The following is a 24,143-nucleotide window of genomic DNA, read 5'->3' on the forward strand; positions in this document are numbered from 1 at the left end:
TTCAGGAAACAGTTCAAAAATAAGTCTTGGCTCACCTCCATGCTCTATGGTCCCAGTGAGGTTCTGCTTTTGCCTTTGGAAAATACTCTCCTTTGCACACACATGCTCACATACACACTGTTGCGGTCTAGGTGGTGTTGGTACCAGATGATAAGGAGCCTGGCAAGATCCCAAGAGGATCCTCTTCATGGCATCCAGAGAGCTCTGCAGGTCTTCCAGGGGAGAAGGAGCTGCCCCTTCCCCATAGTTTCCACCCAGCTTCAGCATTTCACTCATTTCCAAGGGGCTGGTCAACATTAGAGACGGGGTAGTTGTCTGGGAAAGCAAAGGGAGCCTGGTGCAAAGTAGAGCAATGGTCTTTTGTAGAAGGCCTCACACAGCCAGAGGAGTGAGTCTGCATCCTCTAAGTTGGGTGGGCATTCGGAGCCCAGATTGCACCTACCTACACAGGCAGCAGAGGAGCCCAGGAGCCGGGGCCAGAGATTAGAAAAGCCACCTGGCTGGTGAGCATTGGCAACACCAAGAATAGAGACGGGTCTGCTGGTCTCAAAACAAAGAGTGGTGGTACTTATACTGTCTACGGAGCATGGGTAGTCAAAAGTGCAGCTTGATTGAGTGGTACACACCCTTGAACTATGCTTTCAGATACCAGTTGGTAAATGAGTGCAGGTCTGATTCATGGAGCTAGGAGACAGAGGAGATAATGAGGGACATTTCCTTAAAGCTAAACTTTACAATTTTAAAGGGCTATTGGTTATTTCTGAGATTGTGGCCTTTTCTGTTATTTAAACACCCTTTCTTTTATGAAATGACGATGGTAGATGGTAGAATTTTTAAAAATATACCCTTTCCTACAAAGTAAAGTGTTGCAAAACTAATAATGGTTTCTGTAATGTTTTTATTTCATTCTTACAAAAGAATCTAATACCTGGAAACCATTGCCTGATACTCATGTTGGCATTTTAAATTATATACAACCTGAAATTCAGTGACAACTTAGGACAACAGCATCCAATAGAAATACACGTGAGCCACACGTGTAATTAAAAAGTGCTGGCGAGGATGTGGGGAAAAGGGTACTCTTGCACATTGCTGGTGGGGCTGCAAACTGGTGCGGCCAATTTGGAAAGCAGTATGGAGATTCCTGGGAAAGCTGGGAATGGAACCACCATTCGACCCAGCTATTGCCCTTCTCGGACTATTCCCTGAAGACCTTAAAAGAGCATACTACAGGGATACTGCCACATCGATGTTCATAGCAGCACAATTCACAATTGCTAGACTGTGGAACCAACCCAGATGCCCTTCAATAGATGAATGGATAAAAAAAAATGTGGCATTTATACACCATGGAGTATTATGCAGCACTAAAAAATGACAAAATCACGGAATTTGCAGGGAAATGGATGGCACTAGAGCAGATTATGCTTAGTGAAGCTAGCCAATCCCTAAAAAACAAATACCAAATGTCTTCTTTGATATAATGAGAACAACTAAGAACAGAGCAGGGAGGAAGAGCAGGAAGAAAAGATCAACATTAAACAGATACATTAGGTGGGAGGGAAAGGGAGAGAAAAGCGAAATTGCATGGTAATGGAGGGAGACCCTCATTGTTATACAAAATTTCACATAAGAGGTTGTGAGGGGAACGGGAAAATAAACAAGGAGAGAAATGAATTACAGTAGATGGGGTAGAGAGAGAAGATGGGAGGGGAGAGGAGGGGGGATAGTAGGGGATAGGAAAGGTAGCAGAATACAACAGTTACTAATATGGCAGTATGTAAAAATGTGATGTGTAACCGATGTGATTCTGCAATCTGTATATGGGGTAAAATTGGGGGTTCATAACCCACTTGAATCTAATGTATGAAACATGATATGTCAAGAGCTTTGTAATGTTTTGAACAACCAATAAAAAAAGAGTCATGTTTTTAAAAAAGTAAAAGAAGAAAGCAAGATTAATTTTCATAATTTATTTTATTTACTTCAACATATCCAGATGTTAACACTTCCACATGCAATCAGAGTAAAAACAAACTAGTGAATTATTTTACAATCTTTTTTTATTCTAAGTCCTGGAAAACTTGTGTGTACTTATGCTTACAGCACAGCTCCATTCAGAGGAGACACATTGCCAGTGTCTTGGTAGCTGCATGGGGCCATTGGCCACCACATCATAGGTGCCTGTCTAGAAGACAGTGTCTGAGCCATAGTGGGATGGGATTCAGCCTCTCCTCACTTGGGAAGCATTAGTCACCTTTCCTGGGACTTTGGTAAACAAGAAACCCCTGTCTTTTAAATCCAGTGACTGTTCCTAACAGAAAAAGCTGAGGAGGACAAGTGCCGTCCAAGGTGTTCTCCCAGGACAACTTTCACCCAAGATCCCTTCCTCTCCTCACCATAGCGCCCCAGCTTCTGGACTCTTCAGTTTCTCTTACTGGCTTGATCTCTGCTACCTTCCTGACCTTGACCCTCATTCTCTGTATCTCCCTCTTGCTTGCAAATCATCCATGGCGTGACAAAGGATATCCACCCCCATAGTGGCCCCATGAAAACCGCACCTACTTCCACCCTACTGTCCACTCATTCTTCAGACATTATTGTGTGTCAACTGTGTTTAGTCACCATGCCAGGTACTGGGGTTACAACCACAAATAAGTCTTTGCCTTCATCGCAGCTGCAGTCAGTAGAGGAGACAGAAAAGTAATTTCACAACACTTGGTAATAAATTACAGCAATGGGGTTGAATGCATGATCCTGGAGAAGCACACTGGAAAAGCCTTGGGAGATTGAGAAAAGCTCCCCAGGGGAAGTAACTTCCAAGCCAAGATTAGAAGAGAGAAATAAAAAAAAATAGCCAGGCTTTGGAAGAAAGCAGAGTGCATTTCAGATACAGGGGGAAGAGAGGGCACTTGCAAAGGTCTATAGGGGACAACGAACAGGTTAAACAGAGTGTGACTGGTGCTTTGAAGGTGCAGCAGGCAGGGGTCTGAGGACTTCAGAATCCAGGCCATTCAAGGATGGCAAGCCATGATTGGGAGTCTCGACTTTATTTTGTGTTAAGCAGCATCGAAAGGTATAAATGATAGTTTCAGAAAAATCATTCTATCTGCAGCACACAGGATAGATTGGAACAGGATAAAGACAGGAAGTTGCTGCAGTCGTTTAGAAAAAAAAATATGATGGAAATGTGGAGAAACAGCCAGATGGAGAGATAAGGAAGAAGGATTGACAAGATTAGGTTTAATTGGATTGGATGTGGGGGAGAAGAGGGCAGGGTGGGAGAATATATCTTCAGCTTGGGCACATGGTACATGCAGAGCTAGAGAGCACAAAGGGTCAGCAGTCTTGGCCAAGGTGTAGGAGACAGAAGGTGGGTGACCAGATCATTCATGGGGACTTGCAGGGGAAGGTGTGCATCAGTATGTAGGTTAGATGTTGTTAGCAAACAGGTGGGGAATGGAAGGGTTTTAGACAAATAAGATGGTCCAGAGAAGAAGAAAATTGAGAAGAAGTCCTCAGAGTTTCTTTGCAAAACCCCAAATTTAAGATGAGAGAAGGAAAAGGAAAGCCCAGAGGAAACAGCCTATGAAGAGAAGAGCCACGCCAGGGGCAGAAGACTGAATGCTCAATAGGAGGCGAGACCCTCGATGCCAAGATAGACTTTAGTTCCCATTGGATTGAGCAATGTGGAGAAGGAACAGGGACCTTGATCAGAATGTTCTAGGGACAGAGTGTGGTAAAGGGCCATTGAAGGCAGAGGTGGCCAGTAACCCCACCGTGGGCTGGGCCTGAAGTCTCCATGTGTTGTTGGGTGGGGTCCCCAAGCCTGAGAGTCTTAAGGAAACAGCAAGTTCAGTTGCCAAGAAGCAGCTTAGCCCTGCCACTAGGGGGCTCACTGCTCCCAATCTCCCAGTCTGTAAAAAAGGAAGCAGGAGCCAGTGTTTTCTAAACTGATGTCCCAGGAATTTCTGTTTCATGGACGGTGTGGTATTTTGATAAACATATATCCAATAAGTATTTGAGTGCCAATTTTCTATGAAGAATCGTGTGCTAATAAAAAGGAAAGAGTGTAAGGGGACAGATGGAGGAATGGAGGGATGGATGTAAGGTTTGGGAACAGAAACTTGGTAAAGAGTGGGCTAACAGAACTCTCGAACTTTTTTAACAGGTTCATGAGCATTTGCAAATCATAAAAAAAGTATAATCCAGTATTGAGTATTTATTGTTTCCCAACGACCCTTTTCTACTTTAATCACCAAATGTGCGTAGACATCCAGAGATACTGCCAACAGCTTGACTTAATTGGGGGATCTATGTGTGTCCCCTCCCCACTCCTGCCCCCAGTCTAGTATTGCAACAACCCAGTAGTTTGCTTGGAGCCACAGACAGAAGTCTTCTAGCTGTTGATAGTTCAAAAATAAAGAGACTAAGCCTTTAAGAGAGTCTGGACAACAGGGCCCCATCAGAGTGTCCCCCTTCTCTAGTTAGCATCCCAGTGTACCCGGAGAGACCCCAGGGGCACTCTTCCTTTGCCAAGAAATAAGGGACTTGCAGATCATCATATTTGGGATCATCATTCTGATGGACAGCTTGCAATAAATCAGACAGGGGAAGGGCCCTGGAAGTGTCAAGGTGTAGCTTTTCTGAAGAATCAGATGTTATCAGAAGCAGGTAGCGAAACATCCAGGAAGGGTCCTCCAAGGAGCCAGAAGTGAACAGCAGATGTGAAGCCAGGTTAGTTGAGAAAGACTCAAGCAAGAACAGAGTGGTGTTAGGTGAAGGGAATGCATGTGTTGGCCTGAATAGGCTGGCCCTGAGTCCAGGTGCCCTGCAAAATGGACTTGTGCTCAGAGAAAGGAGGAATGTCTGTGTTAACACCTAGGACACCCTTTTGACTCTGGGCTATGGAACAAACTAACTTCTACCCTAGGCATGTGGAAGGGTACTTAGTTAAATACCATGAGAAACAATCACTCAAATAGTGGCTTCCCTCTGCATGTAGGAGCCCCAAGGCATCCCTCCCCTAGCACCATCTTGTAATGGAGGCCAGCAGAGTGTGAACCAATGGTCCCATGGGGAACCTGGGGGAGTGGGAAGGATGGGGATGCAATCACATGGCTCTTCCTCCGGGTACAGGGAAATTTGCCTTGTACCCTTGCACATGAGTAACCATGTTGAACTTGTTTTTCTTGCATAGCTAAGGGTGTCCCAGCTTTTTTATCTATGACTGTGTAACACATTACTTCAAAACATAATGGCTTAAAATATCATCTCAGTTTCTGGGGGGTCAGGCATGGCTTAGGTGAGTCCTCTGGTTCAGGCTCCCTCCCAAGCTGCTATCAAGGGCTCCTCGGGGATTGTAGTCATCTCAGGGCCTGACTCCAGGAGGACTGTCTTCCAGGCTCACTCCTGTGGCTGTGGGCATGATTCAGGTCCTTGCCACACGGGGCTCTCCATCATGGCAGCTTGCTTCACCAAAGCACACATGCCAGTCTTTTGTGATATCCCCCTGCTTCAGCATATTCTGCTCTTTTGAAGCCAGTCAACAGGTTCAGTCCCCACTCAAGACAAGGGGCTTCTATAAGGAGGTGAGGTTTTAGAAGCTGCCCATCACTGTGCCCAGCCAAGGTCCTAAGTATTTCACCTCTCTGCTTGGACCCATTTATTCCTTTCCAAACACTCTGGAATTTAATAGCATGCTAAAAATGTGGCATCGTAATGGAGTGGCCAGTCTCAGCACTGCTTTAAGTGTCTTTTATGAGACACGGGGTTTCTGCAGCTCTGAGTGAGGGTGAGTGTTGAGGCTAGAAGTGGGAGCAGTACATGTTTATGTGGATGAACAAATTAATCTGCATGTGAAATCCCAATAAAATTGACATGAAATAAAAATTTCATGCCTTACAGTGTATCAGTGTTGCCCATGAAATGAGATTAAAAGGAATTTCTGATTTTGCAGTTGTCATAATTTTTATACTGCTTGCAATTTTTCCCTTCTGAGGAGCTGGGTTTGAACCTAAGAGGTCAGCCCCAGAGTTGACGTTTTATATATTTTTATTCATCTTCCCTTTCCTCCTAGCTGAGAGCAGGTGTCCTTAGATAGAACAGAGCTGGGGGTGGATTAGATGTTCTCAGCTCTAAAAATGAAATTTGTGCTTCTAAAGGCCAGTAGTAACAAGTTCTCTGCTCCCTGTCCTGAGCGAACTGACATTCGGGGAAGGGCACTGGGCCAAGAGCTCCTCCTTGTCCCTTCTTCCTCACCCACATCCATCCTGAGTTGGGCCGTGGTGGTGAGGAAGGAGGAGACGGTGATGTCTGTGAGGCTTCTGCTGGACTAGAACAGATGGCAGAGGTAGGGACAAGAGGAAGATGCAGGGGACAGAGCATGTGTGCCACCCCACCTGCACCAGCGATCCACAGTGTCACTCCCTTGTGGACACACGACTCCCCTAGAATGTTAGTCCCACCCCCGCTGGACATCCTCTGCCTGTGTTTCCTGTTGCCTCTGGCTGTGAAGTCGAGGGACATGGAGCATATGGAGAAGATGACTTATTCATTTCCGTGGCCTGGGTCTGACCTCTGCAGCATGCACTGGAAGTGCAGAAATTGGCAGGAAACTCTGATTTCTGTTCAGGAACAGATGTTCATGAACCATCCCACCCAGAGCCTTTTTGTGGGCACATCCTCCCCACCCTTCCAGGCCTCAATTGGGCATCGTGGAGAAACCCCTGTTAGGATGTCCCTGTGGTGGCCCAGCCAGTATTTTTACCATCTTCCTTTGCAAGAGCAGGAGCCTATTCTTCCCTCTTGGGCAACGGCTGGTTTCTGGAACTCAGTAAAAATTGCTTCTCTAGATGCTGATTTTAGTAGGGGTATATGGGTACCCCCTCAGGGTGCAGGGGTGCAGAATGGACTTTAAGTAACGATTAGGACAACCCTAGCAGGGAGAGCATTATATGGGACAGAAACCCTGGAGTCCAGCAACCTGAGCTCCAGTCCCCTCTCCTAGCTGTAGAGAGTTGGTCTGTCTGTGCCTCAGTCTCCTGTAATGAGTCTATAAAACAGAGTCACCTCCCAGAACTGCTGGGAGCATTAAATACTCGAGGTGCTCCGTACAGCACCTGGTGGTAGGGGTCCCACAAGTGTAATTTAAACACACTCCACAAGATGGATAGTGCTGTTGCCATAAACCAGGGACTAAGTAGACCAGGGAAGTCACTGGTGAGCTCCCCAGAAACTGAGGTTCAACCCAAGACTTCCCCACCTGTTTGATTCCCGGTAGGTCATGCTACATATTGGTGTGATCTTCCCCCATTCAGTAACTGTCCTCCATCTCCCCTCGAGGACGCCAGAGCCCTGCTTCACGACTCAGAGCCCTTGTCAATTCTGGGGGAGCCAGTGTGGCTCCTTTTACACCAACATCATAATAAAATCTGTGCTTTCCCTTCTGTTTCAGTGAGCAGCCTCCCTCTCCATCACTCCTTCCTGCTTTTATGCCCGAGAATAAAATTCTGAGTGTTTATAATTCATGAGCAGGTCTTTCCTTTCATGGAGGCAGCATGCAGCTAGAGGAAGACCATATGTCCAGAGAGTCACAGCTCCTGGGTCCTGGCCCCAGCCTCCCCGGCGAGCTGTGGGACCAAACGGAGACAAGTGTGATAATCATCATCCTCTGTTTTCTAGGCGGCTGTGCTATTTCATGAGCTTGTGGGATAAACAGCATTGTGTACCTCATTACAGAACTGCCGTAACTGACAGCAGGGGTCACTGTGCAGGCTCTGATGTACTCATGTTGTCACATATTTATGTGCCAGGGTAGGCAGGAGGTGGTGGTGGAGTGTGGGGCTTGTCCTTTTCAGGTCTCAGGTTAGCGTCTCAGAACACCTCCCTGGAAACATCTCTGACCAGTAAGTGGCACTGAATGCCCTGATCTTGTTGGTCTGGGAGGCTCATTGAGCCCACCTTAACTCGGAGAAATCCATGGTCTCCTCTGAATCTTTCTTTGAAAAGAACAAGAAATCACATGTTAGAAATCGACTTAGAGCAGCGTGCTATCAGGAGCTGCTGCGGCCATCTGCTGGCACCCCAGCCTGTGTCCCCACGCAGCCAAAGCCCCACCTTCCTCCCGGTTGCAGGAGATGGGTTTGGCACCCCCACCCCCACCCGGATCCTCCCTGCTCACCGGCTCTGCTCTTCCGTAAAACCCCTGAATCTTTAATAAATTATCAACATGCTTTCTGTGCTGGCGCCAGGGCTCAGCCTTGGCCGCCTTCTCTATTCCCCTCTACCCCTGGGAGAGCTCACTGTTGGATTTGTCTTTTCAATCCCTCCCACAGAAAGCCCACTGTCTGGGCTGACTGTCCTCGTGGCGTCCAGCATTAAGGATTTTTCTCGACCTCAAGGCCTCTTGAGAGAGCCCAGTGCTCATAGGCTGTAGGCCGGACCTATTATGGCAGGTGTGCAGTGCTCAGAGGCTGATGGGCCCAGCCAGCACAGCACCTTGGGCTCCTTGCCTTGGATCAGGGAGAGTTCACAGGAGACACTAGGGATGAGCACCAGCCAGCTTGGGAGTCCCCTCACCCCATTCATACACCTGCCATTTGATCTAAAGTCAGTTCTGCCTCCCCTTACCTCATCCGCAGAGGGGAGGTTCTCACCTGTTGCTGTGACATTCAGTTGAGGCAAGAGGTCCCAAGGAGTCCTGAGTGTGAGACACCACCCTGCCATCTGCCTTCCCTGGGCCTGCATGTGCTGGGGACCTCCCAGCCTTCCTGTCCAGTCTCCAAACCATACCTGCTGAGTTACTAGTTCTGCCCATCAGGGTTGAACTGGGTCATCTCCAAAGTCCCTTCATTTTCTACCCCATGAGCTTATGATTCTGGTTAGTGCCCACCACTCAGGGACTGCTGCAGCGGCTCTGATTTCTAGCTGGGATAACAATTCTAGCTGCCGTTTACTTGGTGCCTACTGAGTCCCAGGTGCCCTTTGTGCATTATCTGCTGTCTTCACAGCAAGCCTGGGAGGGAGGGAGGGGTTCATCCACATTTTACATTGAGGCTCAGAGAAGGTAAACAACAGGCCCAGGGTCCCCAGGCAGTTCTCAGCAGATCCAGATTCAAATCCACCATCTCGCTAACGTTGGTGCTGCATTCTTTGAACCCTCCCTCCTCCTGCCTCCCTCTGCTCCTCACCTGCTGTTGGAACAGGATGGAACCACTCACCAAAGACCCCTTTCCTGTACTTGAAAGACCTGACCATGTCACACAGACAGGCAGTCACCTGCAGATTTGGACTGCTGTTAGAAATAATGATAGTTCCTATTTTTGAAGCATCTGCTTGGTTTGGATATGAGGTGTTCCTCAGAAGCTCCTGTGTTAATGCAGGAATATTCAGAGGTGAAATGGTTAGGTTATGAGAGCTGTATCCTAATCAATCCATCCTAGTTTGACTGAGTGGTAACTGCAGACGGGACATGGTTGGAGGAGGTGGGTCACTGGGGTTGTGTCCTAGAAAGCAGAAGGGCTTTGAGCCAGCCCCCTTTCACAGATAAGCACCCTACAGGCTGGAGAGGTGGGTGATTCACTCAAGGTCCCATGCTGGTAGTTGAAGTCCAGACTCCTAGGCCAGGAACTGTGAACTGCTATATTCCATTTTCTGTCTGCATACCCCTGCCTTACCCTGTGAGATTCAGCACCTCCTTTCTGCCTTCTTTACCATTCTAGATGATTCCAACCCTGCCTAATTGTGTGCCAGCTTCTGTCACTGTGCATCGACACACTTGCCTCCCCAGCTAGCACCTCCAAGACAGGGAAAGTGGCTTCTGTCCCCCAAAACTCTTTCAGCAGATAATAACTCCAAATACTATCATTTTGCTCCAGCTTTCTCCTCAGTAACCTACATCATAAAAGCCAGAACTTGGGGACCCGCTGCCTGGTAGCATGTGGAAGAAGCAGCCAGTCCCAAGGCAGTGCTCACAGTCTGCCTGCAGGAGATTTTTCATGGATTCTTTCCTGGGACCATAGCAGCCAGGAGGAGCTTGGGGCATGGCCACTGGGTACATCTGGGTCCTGGCACTGTCTGCCTGCAGAGTCTCTCTGCTCTGGATCTCTTTTCCCTACCTGTCTCTGAGTAAGATCAGGAGGCTCTGGGAGCCTGACTTACTACTCTCCCTTTCAGAGATGGCTCCCCTGACTTCCCGCTCGATGCTCATGGTGCTGAGCATGCCCACTGTTGTTCCCCACTGCATGGGCCTCTCCAAGCCCCTTCGTGCAACTTCCCACCTCTGACCAAAGGCCAATCCCATCTGCTCTCCTGGCTCCCCACTGTGTCTAGCTGAGAGTCTGGGCTGTGTCCAAACATAGGCAAGTCCAAGGCCTCTTCACCCTGGGACTGACTCATAGCACTTTCCTTCCCTTTGTATAATAGTTTATTTTTTGTTTGTTTTACATATATGTATATATATATATATATACATATGTATATATGTATATATATATGTATATGAGATAGTAGAGTATATTTGACATATTATACACACATGGAGTATAACTTATTCTAGTCAGGAGCCCATTCTTGTGGGTACATGATGTAGAGTCACACTGGTCATATATTCATATATAAGGATAGGAAAATTTATGTCCGATTCATTCTACTGTCTTTCATATTTCTATCCCTCTCCCTTCCCTTCATTTCTCTTTGTCTAATCCAGTGAATGTCTATTCTTCCTCTTTCTACCCTCCTTTGTTGGGTGTTAGCATCCACATATCAGAGAGAACATTTGACCTTTGATTTTGGGGACTGGCTTATTTCACTTAATGTGATATTCTCCAGTTCCATCCATTTCCCTGCAAATGCCATAATGTCATCCTTCTTTACAGCTGAGTAATATCCCATTGTGTATATATACCACATTTTCTTTATCCATTCATCTGTTGAAGGTCACCTAGGTTGGTATCATAGCCTGGCTATTGTGAATTGAGCTGCTATAAACATTGATATGGCTCCATCACTATAATATGGTGATTTTAAATCCTTTCTGTATAAATTGAGGAGTGGGATGACTGGGTCAAATGGTGGTTTCATTCCAAGTTTTCTAAGGAAACTCCATACTGCTTTTCAGAGTGGTTTCTCCCTCTCCCCCATTAAACTTACTAGCATAAAACGAAAGTCCTGGGCCATCTTCGCCCTGTCTGTGCTTTAGGAATTTGGAGCAGCTTGGCTGGGTCGCCTGTGCTGACTCTTTAGGCTACAGTCAGAAGTGTGTTACCACTGGTGTCATCAAAAGGCTTGGTGGGGACGTGGGTCCACTTTGAAGGTGGCTTATTCAGATGGCTGACAGGTTGGTGCCAGCGTGGGCAGGTGACCTCAATTTCTCTCCTTGTGGGTGTCTCTGAAGGGCTGCTTGGGCATCCTCACAACATGGCAGCTAGCTTCCCTCCACGCGGCCAAGGCAGAAACTGCAGGGCTTCTATGATTTGATCTTAGTCGTCACTCACTGTCCCATCCACCAACTCCTATTTCTTATAAGAGATGCCTGATTCAGTGTGGCAGGGGGCTGTGCAAGGACACGAAGACTAGTAGGTGGGAATCCCTGGAAGCCGTCTGGGTGGCTGGCTTCCACATCTTATAAAACCACAAAGACTAAGATGGCTACTGACCCAGGAATGCATTTCCTGACTTTGTGTCTCCCTCAATATGCACATGGTATACTTAAAGCTTGTTCTAGGAACACAGATATAAACAAAGTCATGAGTCCTTCCCTAGAAAACTTCACAGTCAAGATGAGGAGACAGTTTCACCATGAAAAATGCTAGAACAGATATGTACAGAATTATGGGAGCACAAAGGACAGGTCATTGCCAATCTAGAGGAGTATGGAATGCCTTCTCAGCAGAGTGGCTATCTGCTCTGAGTATTGAAAGATGAATAGGAGCTCCTTCAGGTGGAGGAAAATTTGAGAATAATGATTCATGTAGCATGAGCAATGGCTGCATAGGAAACTCCAATTGTGAAAAGTCTCAAAGCTATGATAGGAAGCTAGAGTGGACGCATCAGGAACCACTGAGGGGCTTCAAGCCAGAGGAGACCTTGGTGGGCAACACAGGCCTGCAGAAAGATTGGATAGGTGGCTGCTGCGTGGTCCTACCGTGGGGTGGACCGCCTAAGCTGGAGCCATGGGGGTGCAAGGCAGGGTACACTCAGAAGGTGGGTCTGGCAGGATGTAAGATGGTGTCTTGGGAGGTGGGCCAGACAGGGAGGGCTGCACACCATGATTTACCCTTTCCACCATCTCTTCCCTTGGGGCCTCCTTCCCTGACTCCTGGCAGCTTGCAGACACTTCCTGAGCAGGACAGCCTGGCCTTCTCTGAATAACTTCTGTGCCAACCCCATGAGCCTTCAGTGTTTGCTCCCCTCAATCAAACTCCTCAGTCATCAGGGTGGCCACAGGGAGGCAGGACTGTTGACCTAGGGCCAAGAATCCCTGAATGTTTTAGGCCACAGACTTCTTTAAGAATCTATTGAAAACCATGAACCATCTTCCCAAGGGGGAAAAATGCACATTTGCACAAAAAATTTGCAAACAATTTCAGAGGGCTCCACCCCCTTGAAGCCCATCCCTTGGTCTCTGGACCCCAAATTAAAAGACCAGGAAGAAGAAAGGGGGAAATGCGAGCAAATGTCTGACTCCCCAAACATCTGTTGTTTACTTCCTCGTTCACTGCCCCCACCCCTGCGCGTAACTGGGTGACCCTAAAATAGCGAAACCGGAGGCAGCGTGTACCCAGGGATGGCCCCTCGTGGCACCAGCCTCACTTGGCGGGTTTATTTCCATTATCTTAGTCATTTTTGAGCTGTAGGCTACAATTTTCACTTGCAGCGAGGTATTAAATTGAAATTACCCCGGATGTAATTGTCATACAAAGTCATCCTGGGCACGCAGAAGTGAACACTTGCTCAAGATGGGGGTTGATGACTGACTCTGGGGCTTCAGGGCTCTGCCTCTTTAAACACGCCAGATCTAGGTGTGTGTGGCAGGAGCTCTGCACAGTGTGGTAGGCAGAGGCTGCAGGCCCAGAACATGCCACCATGAGGCCTCTGCCGCTGAGATCTGCCTGCTGACTTGTGGCATGAGCAGGAGGGTTAGAAGGGCACAGATGCGGGGACAGAGCCCAAGACTCAAAGTTGAGAGTATGCAGCTGCTAGGACCATGGTGCACTAACTCAGGTGTGCACCATTTGTTTGCTGTATCTGAACTTCCTTTGGCTCCAAGTCCAAGTTCCCCACAAGGCGGCTGAAATCCATCTCAGTCATTTCAGGAGCTCTCTGCCTCCCCTTAGGGCCAGGTGAGGCCCTGGGACTGACACGGTGCTAAGTCACTGGGGTGGTCCCACCAGAGGCCAGGCCTCTATTCCTACCGGTGGCCTCCCTGATGCCTGCAGTCCCAGCCCTTTATGTCTGCTCTGCCCCCAATGGTCTCAAGTGCCTTGCACTTTCCTTCCCAGGTGCACGCTGCTGGTGTATTGCACAGACCTCCCGCCCACAAGCATCATCATCACCTTCCACAACGAGGCCCGCTCCACCCTGCTCAGGACCATCCGCAGGTAAGGCAGCCTCCTGCCCCTTCCTCACTGGCGGTCCACCCTGGCCCCTGCTTGGCAACGCTGTGTCTGCTCCCTGGGTCATTCTGAAAAGAGGACTGGGCCCTTCTGACTACACACTGGGTCACTTGTGTACCCTGGGAGAGGCCATCGCCCCATTTACGGAGAGAAAGTCAGACGCCCAAGGTTGGGTAAGTCAAAGAAGCTCATAGAGAGTGAGCAGAGGAACTGGTCCCAGAGCCCTTACCCTTCACCTGCGCCAAACTGCCTCAGGAAGGAGTTCTTTTTTTCACAACTGATGGAGAAACCGAGACCCAGAGACGCTAAGAACAAATTTCATTCCCAACATCCAGCTGGGATCAGAACCCAGGTCTGCCAAAGACTGCCCCTCCCTGTACCCCTCTCTCCACAGCCTCCCTCCCACCCGCAGGGCAATGGGGGTGTGGATCAGAATGGCCACAGGTCATCACTTCCTGGCCATCTGCCTTTGGTTCCAACTCTGTTGCCCTCTGGCCTTTCTGACTCTAATTGATCCGTCTGCTATGGCTGGCCTGTGGCCTGTGTATGGTTTTTCATATGGTCAAACCCCGGTGATAGCCCTAGCAGAACTCCCAGAACAGAGCTAGGACCCAGAAATCCTGCCTAAGATCCCTCCCCAGGTTATCAGAGGACCCGGGGGATTTCAGACCACTCCATACCCCTCCCTGCACGGCAGCTGCCCTACCCTTCCTTACACAGGCCCCCAACAGCGTCTGCACTGTAGTTGGCAGGGAGGGCAACTGAGCCCCAGAGCTCAGAGAGGTTCTGCTCACCCTCAGGCAGACCTGGGCTCATGGCTGCAGCTGGGGAGGTGGGGAGGCCATTGCTAAGCGCACTGCACAGTCGAGGAAGCTGAGCTCTGGATATCCTAAGGCAAGGTCTGTAACACAGGCCCTGGTGGAGCCCGTCCTCACCCGCTAGGCAGTGTATCAGATGGTTAGAAGAAATAAGATTAAGTGTGGGCCGCAGAGAGCTCCAAGCACAGCAAAGTTTCTTGTCACCTCTCTCAAACCAGCCATGCTCCCCGTCTCTCCCTGCACACGGGAGGGACCCTGTGCCGTGGCAAGTCCCAGGTGAGGGGAAAGGAGCTCAGCATAACTCGCCCTGGAGGGAGGCACCAAGCCTTCAGCTCCGCTGGCCACTGAGTGATGAATGTCCACTGTACCGGATCAGTGCATCCCTCGGAAATAGGGAGGGACCTGCCCAGGCACGCAAGAGGCCACTGTGTCTGTTGCCCACATGTCCTTGGCACTTGATAGCTGTCTGCATCCAGCAGCCACTGGCTCTGTCCTGGTTTCCACATTCCCACCATAGGTCACCTGAGTCGAATTTGATTTCCCAGCAAGAAAGTGTTTGAGGTCACTATTGGATGTCACCACGAGTCTCAATGTAGATTAATAAATTGCCTCACTGACTTGAATACTGCAGGTGTGGGAGAAACAGGGATGAGGGGCAGCCTGGCATGAGCGGGTCTCCTCTGGTGAGGGGCGAGGGGAGAAGGGAATCTGTAGGCTTTCCAGGCCAAGCAGGTACACAGCGGAGCAGAGGGGGCTGATTCTGAAGCACTGGGCTTCAGCCCTACCACCATTGTCATCTGCTGGGCACCTGGGCACACTTATGGAGCAAATTCATGACAGCTTCAGCTGTCATGGTGGCTGCTCCACTGGTCATGTCTGGGCATGCCTGCTAGAGGTTTCCATGAGGACACAGCCTTCCAGAGAGGCTCCTGCTTTTCAGGTGTGTGTGTGTGTGTGTGTGTGTGTGTGTGTGTGTGTGTGTGTGTTGTGTGTGTGTGTGCATGAGAGAGAGAGAGAGAGAGAGAGACAGCATGTGCTCACACATACATGGCCAGCAGAGGCTTTCTCTGGGCCCCTTTCTGCACATGACAATTATAGCACCTACTGCACTTTTCTCTCCTGTCATTTTCGTGATCTCTGTTAGGATAAGGACTATATCTTATTCATCTCTTAGTTAATCTCCCTGTGATTCAGGTTGCTAGCCAAGGAAATGAGAATACTCAGGCTGCCTAGTGCACAGGGTTGCATGAGTTAATTCTGGTAGAGACTGAGAACTGTGCCTGGTGCAGAGTAAGCGCTCCATCACTGTTAGCCAGCCCTCCAGCTGCTCGGCTAGTGAGCTCTCAAAAGAAGCTGTGGGGTACTTAAAGGGCACTTGGACTCAAAAGTCTTGAGTCAAGTCCCTACCCTACCACCTCCTAGCTCTGTGACTTTGGCAGGTTCTGAACCATATATGTAAAGGCAGTGAGGAAAATATTTTGTGTTTCAAGTTCTTTAACATTCCTGACAGTAAATTTTTCTCCTGGGATCATCTCAGATACTTGGGGGACATTATAAGATAATAGGACCAGGGGCTCCCAAAGCCCCCAAACACTGTGTTTATATTCTCAGGGGCATTTTAGCTGCTGCCCTCAGACCCTTCCTCTTTAGCTCTAACACATCTCTCCTCTTCCTGCACTTCTCCATCTCTTTGTAACAGTAAGAGTGACACTGAATGATTTAACAGGTGACTGCTTCCTGAGCCTTGTGGTCTACAGGAACCATCTCATCTCCCACTTGGCTTGAAGGCTCATGCTGTGCCTGAGCAGGGAATGTGCACAGGGTGAGGAGGCCCACAGACCTAAGTTGGGGAGCAGAGAAGCCAGCCCTGAGCTTTCTGAGTTCCCCAGTGGGGCAGCCCCAGCATGTGGTGGAGGAAGACTATTTGTTCCATGACTGCCAGGAAACAAAGAGACAGAGGAAGGGGCTGGGGTCTCAATATCCCTTCAAGGGCATGGCCCCTATGGCCCCTAACTTCTTTCCGTTAGGTCCCACCTCCTCAAGTTTCCAATGGCACCATCAGCTGGGGACCAAGCATGCCACACACCAGGCTTTGGGGATGTTAAAGATCCAAGCCATAACACTGGTGTTCCAGCCAGTGCTCATGTCTATGTGAGACCCAGGGCTCGTCCCTTCTCCTTGAGGGACCATTCGGCTCTGCACCTCCCATGGGGGCTCAGGAGCATGTGTGGTCCATCGCTTTACATCCTAAATCTTCTCGCTGTTGCTTTTGCTTTTTTGTAATGCCCTGGACCTCGGGGAGCGTGTTCTCAGGTAGAAGTGGTGAGGAATTTGGACTCTAGGGCCAGGTTTGCCTAGCTCGGCCACATCAACTGCGTGACCCTGGGCAAGCTGCTTAACGGCTCGGCCTCAGTTTCCTTTTTTTGCAAAACAGGTACTACTACTAAGAACTCCCCGGCATGATGGTGGGGGAGACTGACTAAGTGTGGGTAGATAAAGGACTGGGAGCAATACAGGTGGTGACAGGTGTGACTACGGGTCTCCAGTACCAATAGACAGCAGATTCTAATGCAGTGGCTTTTCAGCATGAGCAGGTGTCAGAAGCTCCCGGAGGGCTTCTTAGAACATGGTTTCTTGGGCTGTAGCCCCAGAGATTCTGACTCAGTCTGGAGTGAGGCCCAAGAATTTGCATTTCTGACAAATCCCCAGGCGGTGGTGATGCTGCTGGCTCAGGGATCAGACTTTGAGGGTCACAGCTGTGCCTCACGCCTATTGCTGTCAGTGGCTTCAGTATTCCTACTCTCAACGCCCACGTTCTGAGAGCAGCTGCTGTGTGCCAGGCTCGGTGCTAGGCTCCTGTCATGCAGCCTGGGGAGCAGCAGGCCTGAAGGCTCAGTCCTGCCTATAGCTCTCCCGCAGGCAAGTGGAACTACACAGACAGAGCACTTGAACCCCAATCTGTCTCACTCCAGAACAACGAGACTCAACTGTCAGCCAGCCTCCGGTCTTCATTCAACTGGTATTTATGGAGCGTTTGATAAAACCTGCCTGCATATAGCACCGTGGAGTTCATGAAGCAATTTCAAATACATTTCCTCATTTCATACCCACAAAAGCCTGTGAAGTAGGTCAAGTATTAATATCGCCTGCTTTTACAAGGAAAAGGTAATTACAGAAAGAAAGGGAGGCTGGGAGCTGACAGGCGCCTGGCTCAGGACTGCACAGCTGGGGGGAGGGGCCCACCTGGCCTGCCAGCCCACGCTGCCCACTCTGCCCTGCTGCCTCTCGGGGGCTCCGTGTGGGCCTCACAGTGAGGGCACAGCTGGTAGCAGCAAAGAAAGGAGCAGAAGACATAGATGCTGCCCTTTGGCAGAGAGGTGAGCTATACATAGGAGACTGTTCCAGAATAATCCCAGGGAGAAAGTGCATATGCCCGCGTGTGCCAGGCAGGTGAGCATTCACTGCCGTGATGAGGCCATGTGAGGAAGGACATGGGGCAGGAACAGGGGTGAGGCCAGGAGCAGCCACCCTAAGCTGGGGAGAACCAGGGACTCTGGCAGAACCGGAGAGAACCTGGCAACCCCCAGGGCTGGGGCTGTGGGGATGAGAGTGGGTATGCAGAAGAGAGGGCACTGAGGACCACCTGGGCCAGGCCACATCCCCGGGGCTGGACTTGACCTTCTTCTCCATCCACTCCAGATGCCCAAAGCACATGCTCATCTAAGGCCCTCTCAGCCTTTAGCCACTTTTAGGGAGACCCCACCATCACTTCAATTGCTCTGATTAGAGGAGCAAAGACAAGCCAGGTGTTACCAGGAAATGGTCTAATTAGCACTTACTGCTGACGATTCTTTTTTTTTTTCCTTTTCTGTTTTAAACCCTGGACATTTTTTATTCGCTAATCATCTCTCAGTTCAACCAGCGCAGAGCTGCACGCGATTTACCTTTTGATGTTCACAGAAGAGAACTCTTGAATTTCAAAGAGCCGGCAGGGATTTGGGGGAATCGAATGCAGAAGCTACAGCCGTAATCAAACCTCATTAGAGGTTATTCTTCAAGCGGATTTTTTCCTTCTGTCTGCCTCCCCTTCCCCTCCCTTTTGCCCTGATTAGGGGGCTGGCGGTTGGGTTTGTTGTTTTCTTTGGGACAATCATGAAGCGATCTCCTCCCACCACCTCTGGTGGAGGCTGAGGCCTCCTTCCCCTCCTCGTCCCCCACCTTCCCACAGACGGTGACAGTGGGCTCACGGCTTTGTGTTGGGGTTCCTCTCTGTACCTTACACTAGTTGCCATGGTGAGAATTAAGGCTTCATAAATAAAGGTAGCTCCAGGCAAATTTCCCTTCTCAGGAGCCTCTGCATCCTGCATAGAAAGGGGGGCTGCACCAGAGACAGGCTCAGAGTAGGCAGGCGAGGAGCAATGCTCTTGACACCTCCTCCAGCGCCCATTCTGGACCCCCTCTCCAACATACATGGGATCTGAGCTGAGTGGCTTCTGTGGCCCAGGAATGCTTTGGAGAAACCATGAGATTTGGGGGTGTTCAGGAGAGGTGCTGGAAGAAACCATCCCCGGCAGGCTTGAGATCCAGAGTTAATATTAAGCCCAGCTCATGCCCCTTGAATAGAGATCCACTGCACGGGATGGGTAACAGAAGTCAATTCAATTAAAAAATCATTAATGTTGCACAAAGTAGTAATAATTGCTATCGTTTATCATCGCTTAGTGCCGAATGCTAGGTTAAATGACTTATATACATTTCTTTTTCCTCTAAGTCTTTTAACAATCCTATGAAGTAGGTACTATTATTATTATTCTCATTTTCTAGATGGGATATTTTGCTGCACAGAGTAGTAAAGTAATTTGCCCAAGATTGCACAGCTTGTAGAGAGCAGCTGGAGGGTGAAACTCATTTCTCCTGTGCTCATCTTTCCATACCCAGTGCTAAGCACCATAGAAGGTATGCATTGAATGGTCCTTAAGCACATGGCTCTGGGCCAAAACCTATGCTGCACTCTGGCAATAGAGAGGACAGGATCTTCCACAAGAGTCCTGCCCTGGGATATGACAATCCAGAGGGGACAGTAGGCAGGTGAAGTACAAAACCAACCACCAGGGTCAGGAAGTGATAAAAGCCATAGGAAGCTTTGGATAGAAACAGCTGAGGGATCCCAGAGGAGGAAGCAATTAATTTGCTCTAAGTAGATTGGAAAGCTGTTAGAGAGGAAGTGACATTTGAACTGGTCCTGTGGGCAGCATTGGGCCATTTCAAGCAGTTGGAGAAATGTCCCTCTGTGAATGAGCAGGACATGTTCAGATAGCAGCATGGGCATGGGACCTGGTGGGAGGCCCCGAGGAGCATGCAGAGAATTTGGGGTGCAGATGGCGGGGAGCCACCATGGGCTTTTTGTCTGTTTGTTTGCATTAGTAAGGCAAGTCACTAAAATCATGCAGATTAGATCTGCAACTGAAAGCTTGCTGTGTGGCTACAAGGAAAACAGTCTGGGACTGGGGGAGGCTGGACCATGTCAAGCCTGCAGCAATAAACCAGATAGAAAAGGGTGAACAGGGACAGAGGTGGAAGAGGTGAAAGTGATTTGAGTGACATTTCCAAATAGAACCACCAGTCTCGCTCACTCCTTGGACATGGGTTTGGGGAGACGGTTGCCTGTTGAGGATGGCTCTTTGATACTGATCTGGGGGGCTTGGTGTGTAGCAGCAGCATTCACTAAGAAAGGGAAGGCAGAATTCCAGCCCTGATGGCTCGCAGATGAGCAGTGTAACTGGACAAGTCCTTTGGTGGCTCTTGAGTTTTCACTCTTCCAGTGCAATCATGTCTGTTTTAAAACTGCGGTTCATGTATACATATTGCCACTAGAAGTCGTAATGATTTTTCTTCTTTCCTTCTCACAGCGTATTAAACCGCACCCCTATGCATCTGATCCAGGAAATCATATTAGTGGATGACTTCAGCAATGACCGTAAGTAATATAGCTCACTGGCAATGTAGGCATAGTGTCTGGACCCAGCCCCTATGTAAAAGGCAGAAGAGAGTTCACTGATTTTCTGGGTATGGAAGAAAGCCTGGGTGGATAATAAGCATGGGAGACTCCTGGGCTCAAAAAGGAGATAAATCTTACACTTAGAAACAATTCCTTGGATTCCCTGATGTCAGTTTTTGAGGATTCAACTAGCTAAACGTATAGATACTTGAGTAGTTTGGTTGGTGTGTGAGTGTGCATGGGTAAGCATGCATGCACACATATGTGCAAGTGTGTGCACATAGGCACATGTGTTTGTGTGTGCACGTTTGTGCATGCACCATGTGCATGAGCAAGTATATTCTGCAAGCACAGGCCCTCTAACCTACATTCTTAGATGTGGGAAAAGACACCAAAACTTAAAAGGCTCAGTGCTAGGACTGAAAGCCCAGAAACCATGTCTGTCATTGGAGGTTCCTGATTCTAATGCTGCATTAATCTGTCAGTCTGAGCTGAGACTGGCAGGCCTTCTCCTTTTCATTCCCTAAGAGGTCTGATGGGGATCTACCCATGGGTGGTTGGGACCCCCCATGGTTCATCCCATCATCTGACCATGGCACAGTAAGCAGCTGCCTTTGAACCTTCCAACACACTGGTCATCACCATTTCCTACCTCATGTCCCCTTAATCTCCTATCAAAGAACCTAGGTCCCACTCAGATGTACACCCTAGATCTACTTTCCCCAAGAAAACATGCTGGGGGGTTCCAGACAGCTGCATGTTAAGTTCGAAAGGCCCAATAACTGCACTAGCCCTGTTAGAATTCAGGAATTGTTAATACTGACACCTTCTCCAAGAGCCATTGTCCCAGTAGCCTGGGTACAGTTCCCTGTAGTCACTGTCATCTAGGCAGAACCACCTCTTCCTGGTCGCAGGGGAAGTTGGGTGACCACTGGGGACAGCTTCGAGTCTCAGGAGAGTAGAGCCCATCCCCACAGCTGCTAGAAACAGGGCACAGGGAGCCCCTCCCACCACAGGGCTGCACACACTGGAAACCCATACCTGTGAACAGCCCCAGAACTTCTGGGACGCATGTCACAGTGGGCTGCACACAGACCCAGGGCACTAAGTTCTGGACTCCCACTTCTGGAATGTGGTGATCATCTTCCCCTTCCCTAGTGAAGAAGAGATTGAGGTGGGAGAGACATCAGCCCTGAAGCAGGAGAAAGGCATGCTGTAGGATTCACTTAGGGGTGAATAGTCGAGTGGTTAGAGCTGGGCTCAGGAGTTAGTCTGCCGGGGCTCAAATCCTTGAGCTGGAACTTACTAGTTCAGCAAATCATTAACCTCATGTGTGTCAGTTTCTTGTCTATTGAAGGAGCTGGCTAGAATCGTATAGAGTTTATATAGGGATTCAGTGTGTTAACACAGCCTCAGCGCTTAGAACAGGACCTAACCCAAAAGAAGCCTGGGAAAGTGTCTTCTGTCACTCATTAGAGTCCAGAGTCAAGCGGAAAGGCCAAGACCAGTAAATGAACAGAGCAAAAGCAAAACCAGAATGGTGGGGCTGAGGTATGGAGCTCAGTCAGGGAATTGGCAAGCTGAGGAAGTATGGGGCAGCAGGAAGCTCAAGGGCATGGGAGTAGGAGCTAAGACATGGCCTCTCGCCCAGCCTTGCACATTGTCCTGTGGCTGGAGGCCTTCCTTCCAAGAGCCATTGTCCCGGTAGCCATTATCGGCTCCCTGTAACAGAAGGGACACTGGCCAATCCCTTCACAAGAGGGTCTCCATAATCTGAAAGCAAAGTCCAAAATCCTCATCTATGCCTGGCCTCCCCACGGTTCTGAACAGACCCAGAGAAGTGTATAGGACTCTGACCTTATCCTTCAGTGGTCTGTAGCCAAGAAATGTCCTTAGGTGACCATGCCAAGATTTCCCACCTAGAATGTTTTCAAGCAAATATGCAGTTGCCCCTATGTATGGCCTACACCAGAGAGGCCCAGCTGCAGCCACCTGCCCAGACTGACCACCTTTATAATGACAGCAGTGATCATCAGCCCCATCCACGAGAACCCTAGTGTCAGGACCAGGCTCAGCATTTCAGGTTAGGGATGGTGAGCAGGGCTGCCTTCCCAGGCGGTCAAGTTCACTCTCACTGGTGGTTGCATCCCTGAGTGCTCACTGGCATAACCTTTGTCTTTGCAGCTGATGACTGCAATCAGCTCATCAGGCTGCCCAAGGTCAAGTGCTTGCGTAACACTGAGCGGCAAGGTAGGTCTGTGCTGTGGGGCAGGGCTGGGGGTCATGGGTGTGTGTCTGGGTGTTCAGGTGATAAGGGACAGTGGCACCCACCCAATCATTTGTCCCTGATGCAGGTCTGGTCCGCTCCCGGATACGGGGTGCTGATGTTGCTCAGGGTACCACTCTGACATTCCTGGACAGCCACTGTGAGGTGAACAGGGACTGGCTCCAGCCCCTTTTGCACAGGGTCAAAGAGGTGAGTGGGGCAAGGAACAGAACTGGGTTTCCTTCCATCCAGTTCTGCTGGGGTCTCTCATTACCTCACATAGGCCTCTACTTTTGAGAGTTGGGCAGGACAGATTGCTGACCCTATTTTACAGAGGTACTAACTAAGGTAGTGTGGCCTTCCCAGGGTCCCACCTCAGCCAATAGAGGAGCAAGGATCCAGACATGTTTGTTTTATCCCACTGTCACCCATAGTAGGTTTCCAGTGAGAGCTCCCAATGGGTTATGTGACACATTCAACTTCCTGGTCAAGAGAGAACTACTCAGAACTATTTCTACCAAACCAGAAAGGGAATCCTCAGAAGAGTCTCTTATAGGAAGAAGCAGTAGAATGAGCCAAGCTTCATCACTCAATTTCTGAGGCCTCCCTCCTCCTTCTACTTCTGCAGTACTGTCACCCCGAGGCCCTGCCCAAGCAGGTGGGAAGAGAGACCTGAAGCCCTTGCCTCTGCCCCACCCTTAACTGACTCTGGAATTCTATATGTGTCTTTTCTGCCTGTGTCAGTTACTCCTTTGGAAAGTGAAAAAGAGATCCAGTTTTTCCCTTAATTATTTTATATTTTAAAAAGTCCACTCACTGCTCTGCCAATCCACAGTCTACTGTTCTGTAGACACTGGTGCCAGTGACCGGCATTCGTACGGCTCCACACCCTTCTCAACTACTGACTCAAACAGCTGGTCTGTGCAGTAGGAGTCGGGTGTCAACATACCCATTTCACAGATGAAGAAACAGTTGTGGCGCCTGAAAGTCCTCAGCTGGTACCTCCAGGGCCAGAACCTTGGACGTTGCTTGAACAGCATGTTCCCTATACGAGGATTCTTTCTTACCTTTCATGGTAGCTGCTCCAGTCCTCCCTGCATTGCGCCATGTCAAGGGGCTGAGAGGACTGAGCATGCAAACTGCTCAGGAGAGAACCACATAGTCCTTACCCATGCTGTTCTTCCCAAGGAGCCAGCCTTGGGGGCCTGCATGCACAAGACCAGCCAGGACTGCTTCCCCAGAGATGCGGAGGGCCATCCCCTCAGTATTGTTAGACAGATCCCCTCTGCTGTCATGCAGACAAAGAGGTCTGAGTTGAGCAACACAAAGTTGTAGACTGACCATTCTTTGGGGTAGGGCTTCTCCTGACACCAAAGGCTCATTCAAATGCACCCCTCCTCTAGCTCTCATCCACAGCTCAGCAGCCTACCTGGCATTCCCTTCAA

At 49.4% G+C, this 24,143-nt stretch overlaps 1 protein-coding gene across 1 annotated transcript in view; it reads left to right on the plus strand.

Moving 5' to 3' along the window:
- The window catches only part of GALNT14 (polypeptide N-acetylgalactosaminyltransferase 14), a gene marked incomplete at its 3' end in the record, with an annotated part of 200,068 nt that overhangs the window by 137,991 nt on the left and 37,934 nt on the right, over positions 1–24,143 (plus strand). The window contains exons 3-6 of the mRNA XM_081265376.1: positions 13,503–13,601; positions 20,344–20,411; positions 22,617–22,682; positions 22,787–22,908. Of these exons, the coding sequence (XP_081121502.1) occupies positions 13,503–13,601; positions 20,344–20,411; positions 22,617–22,682; positions 22,787–22,908 (355 nt within the window). The remainder of the gene's footprint in view (positions 1–13,502; positions 13,602–20,343; positions 20,412–22,616; positions 22,683–22,786; positions 22,909–24,143) is intronic.

The sequence above is a fragment of the Spermophilus citellus genome, assembly GCF_964194105.1.
Source record: "Spermophilus citellus genome assembly, chromosome: 13".
Taxonomy (NCBI): Eukaryota; Metazoa; Chordata; class Mammalia; order Rodentia; family Sciuridae; genus Spermophilus; species Spermophilus citellus.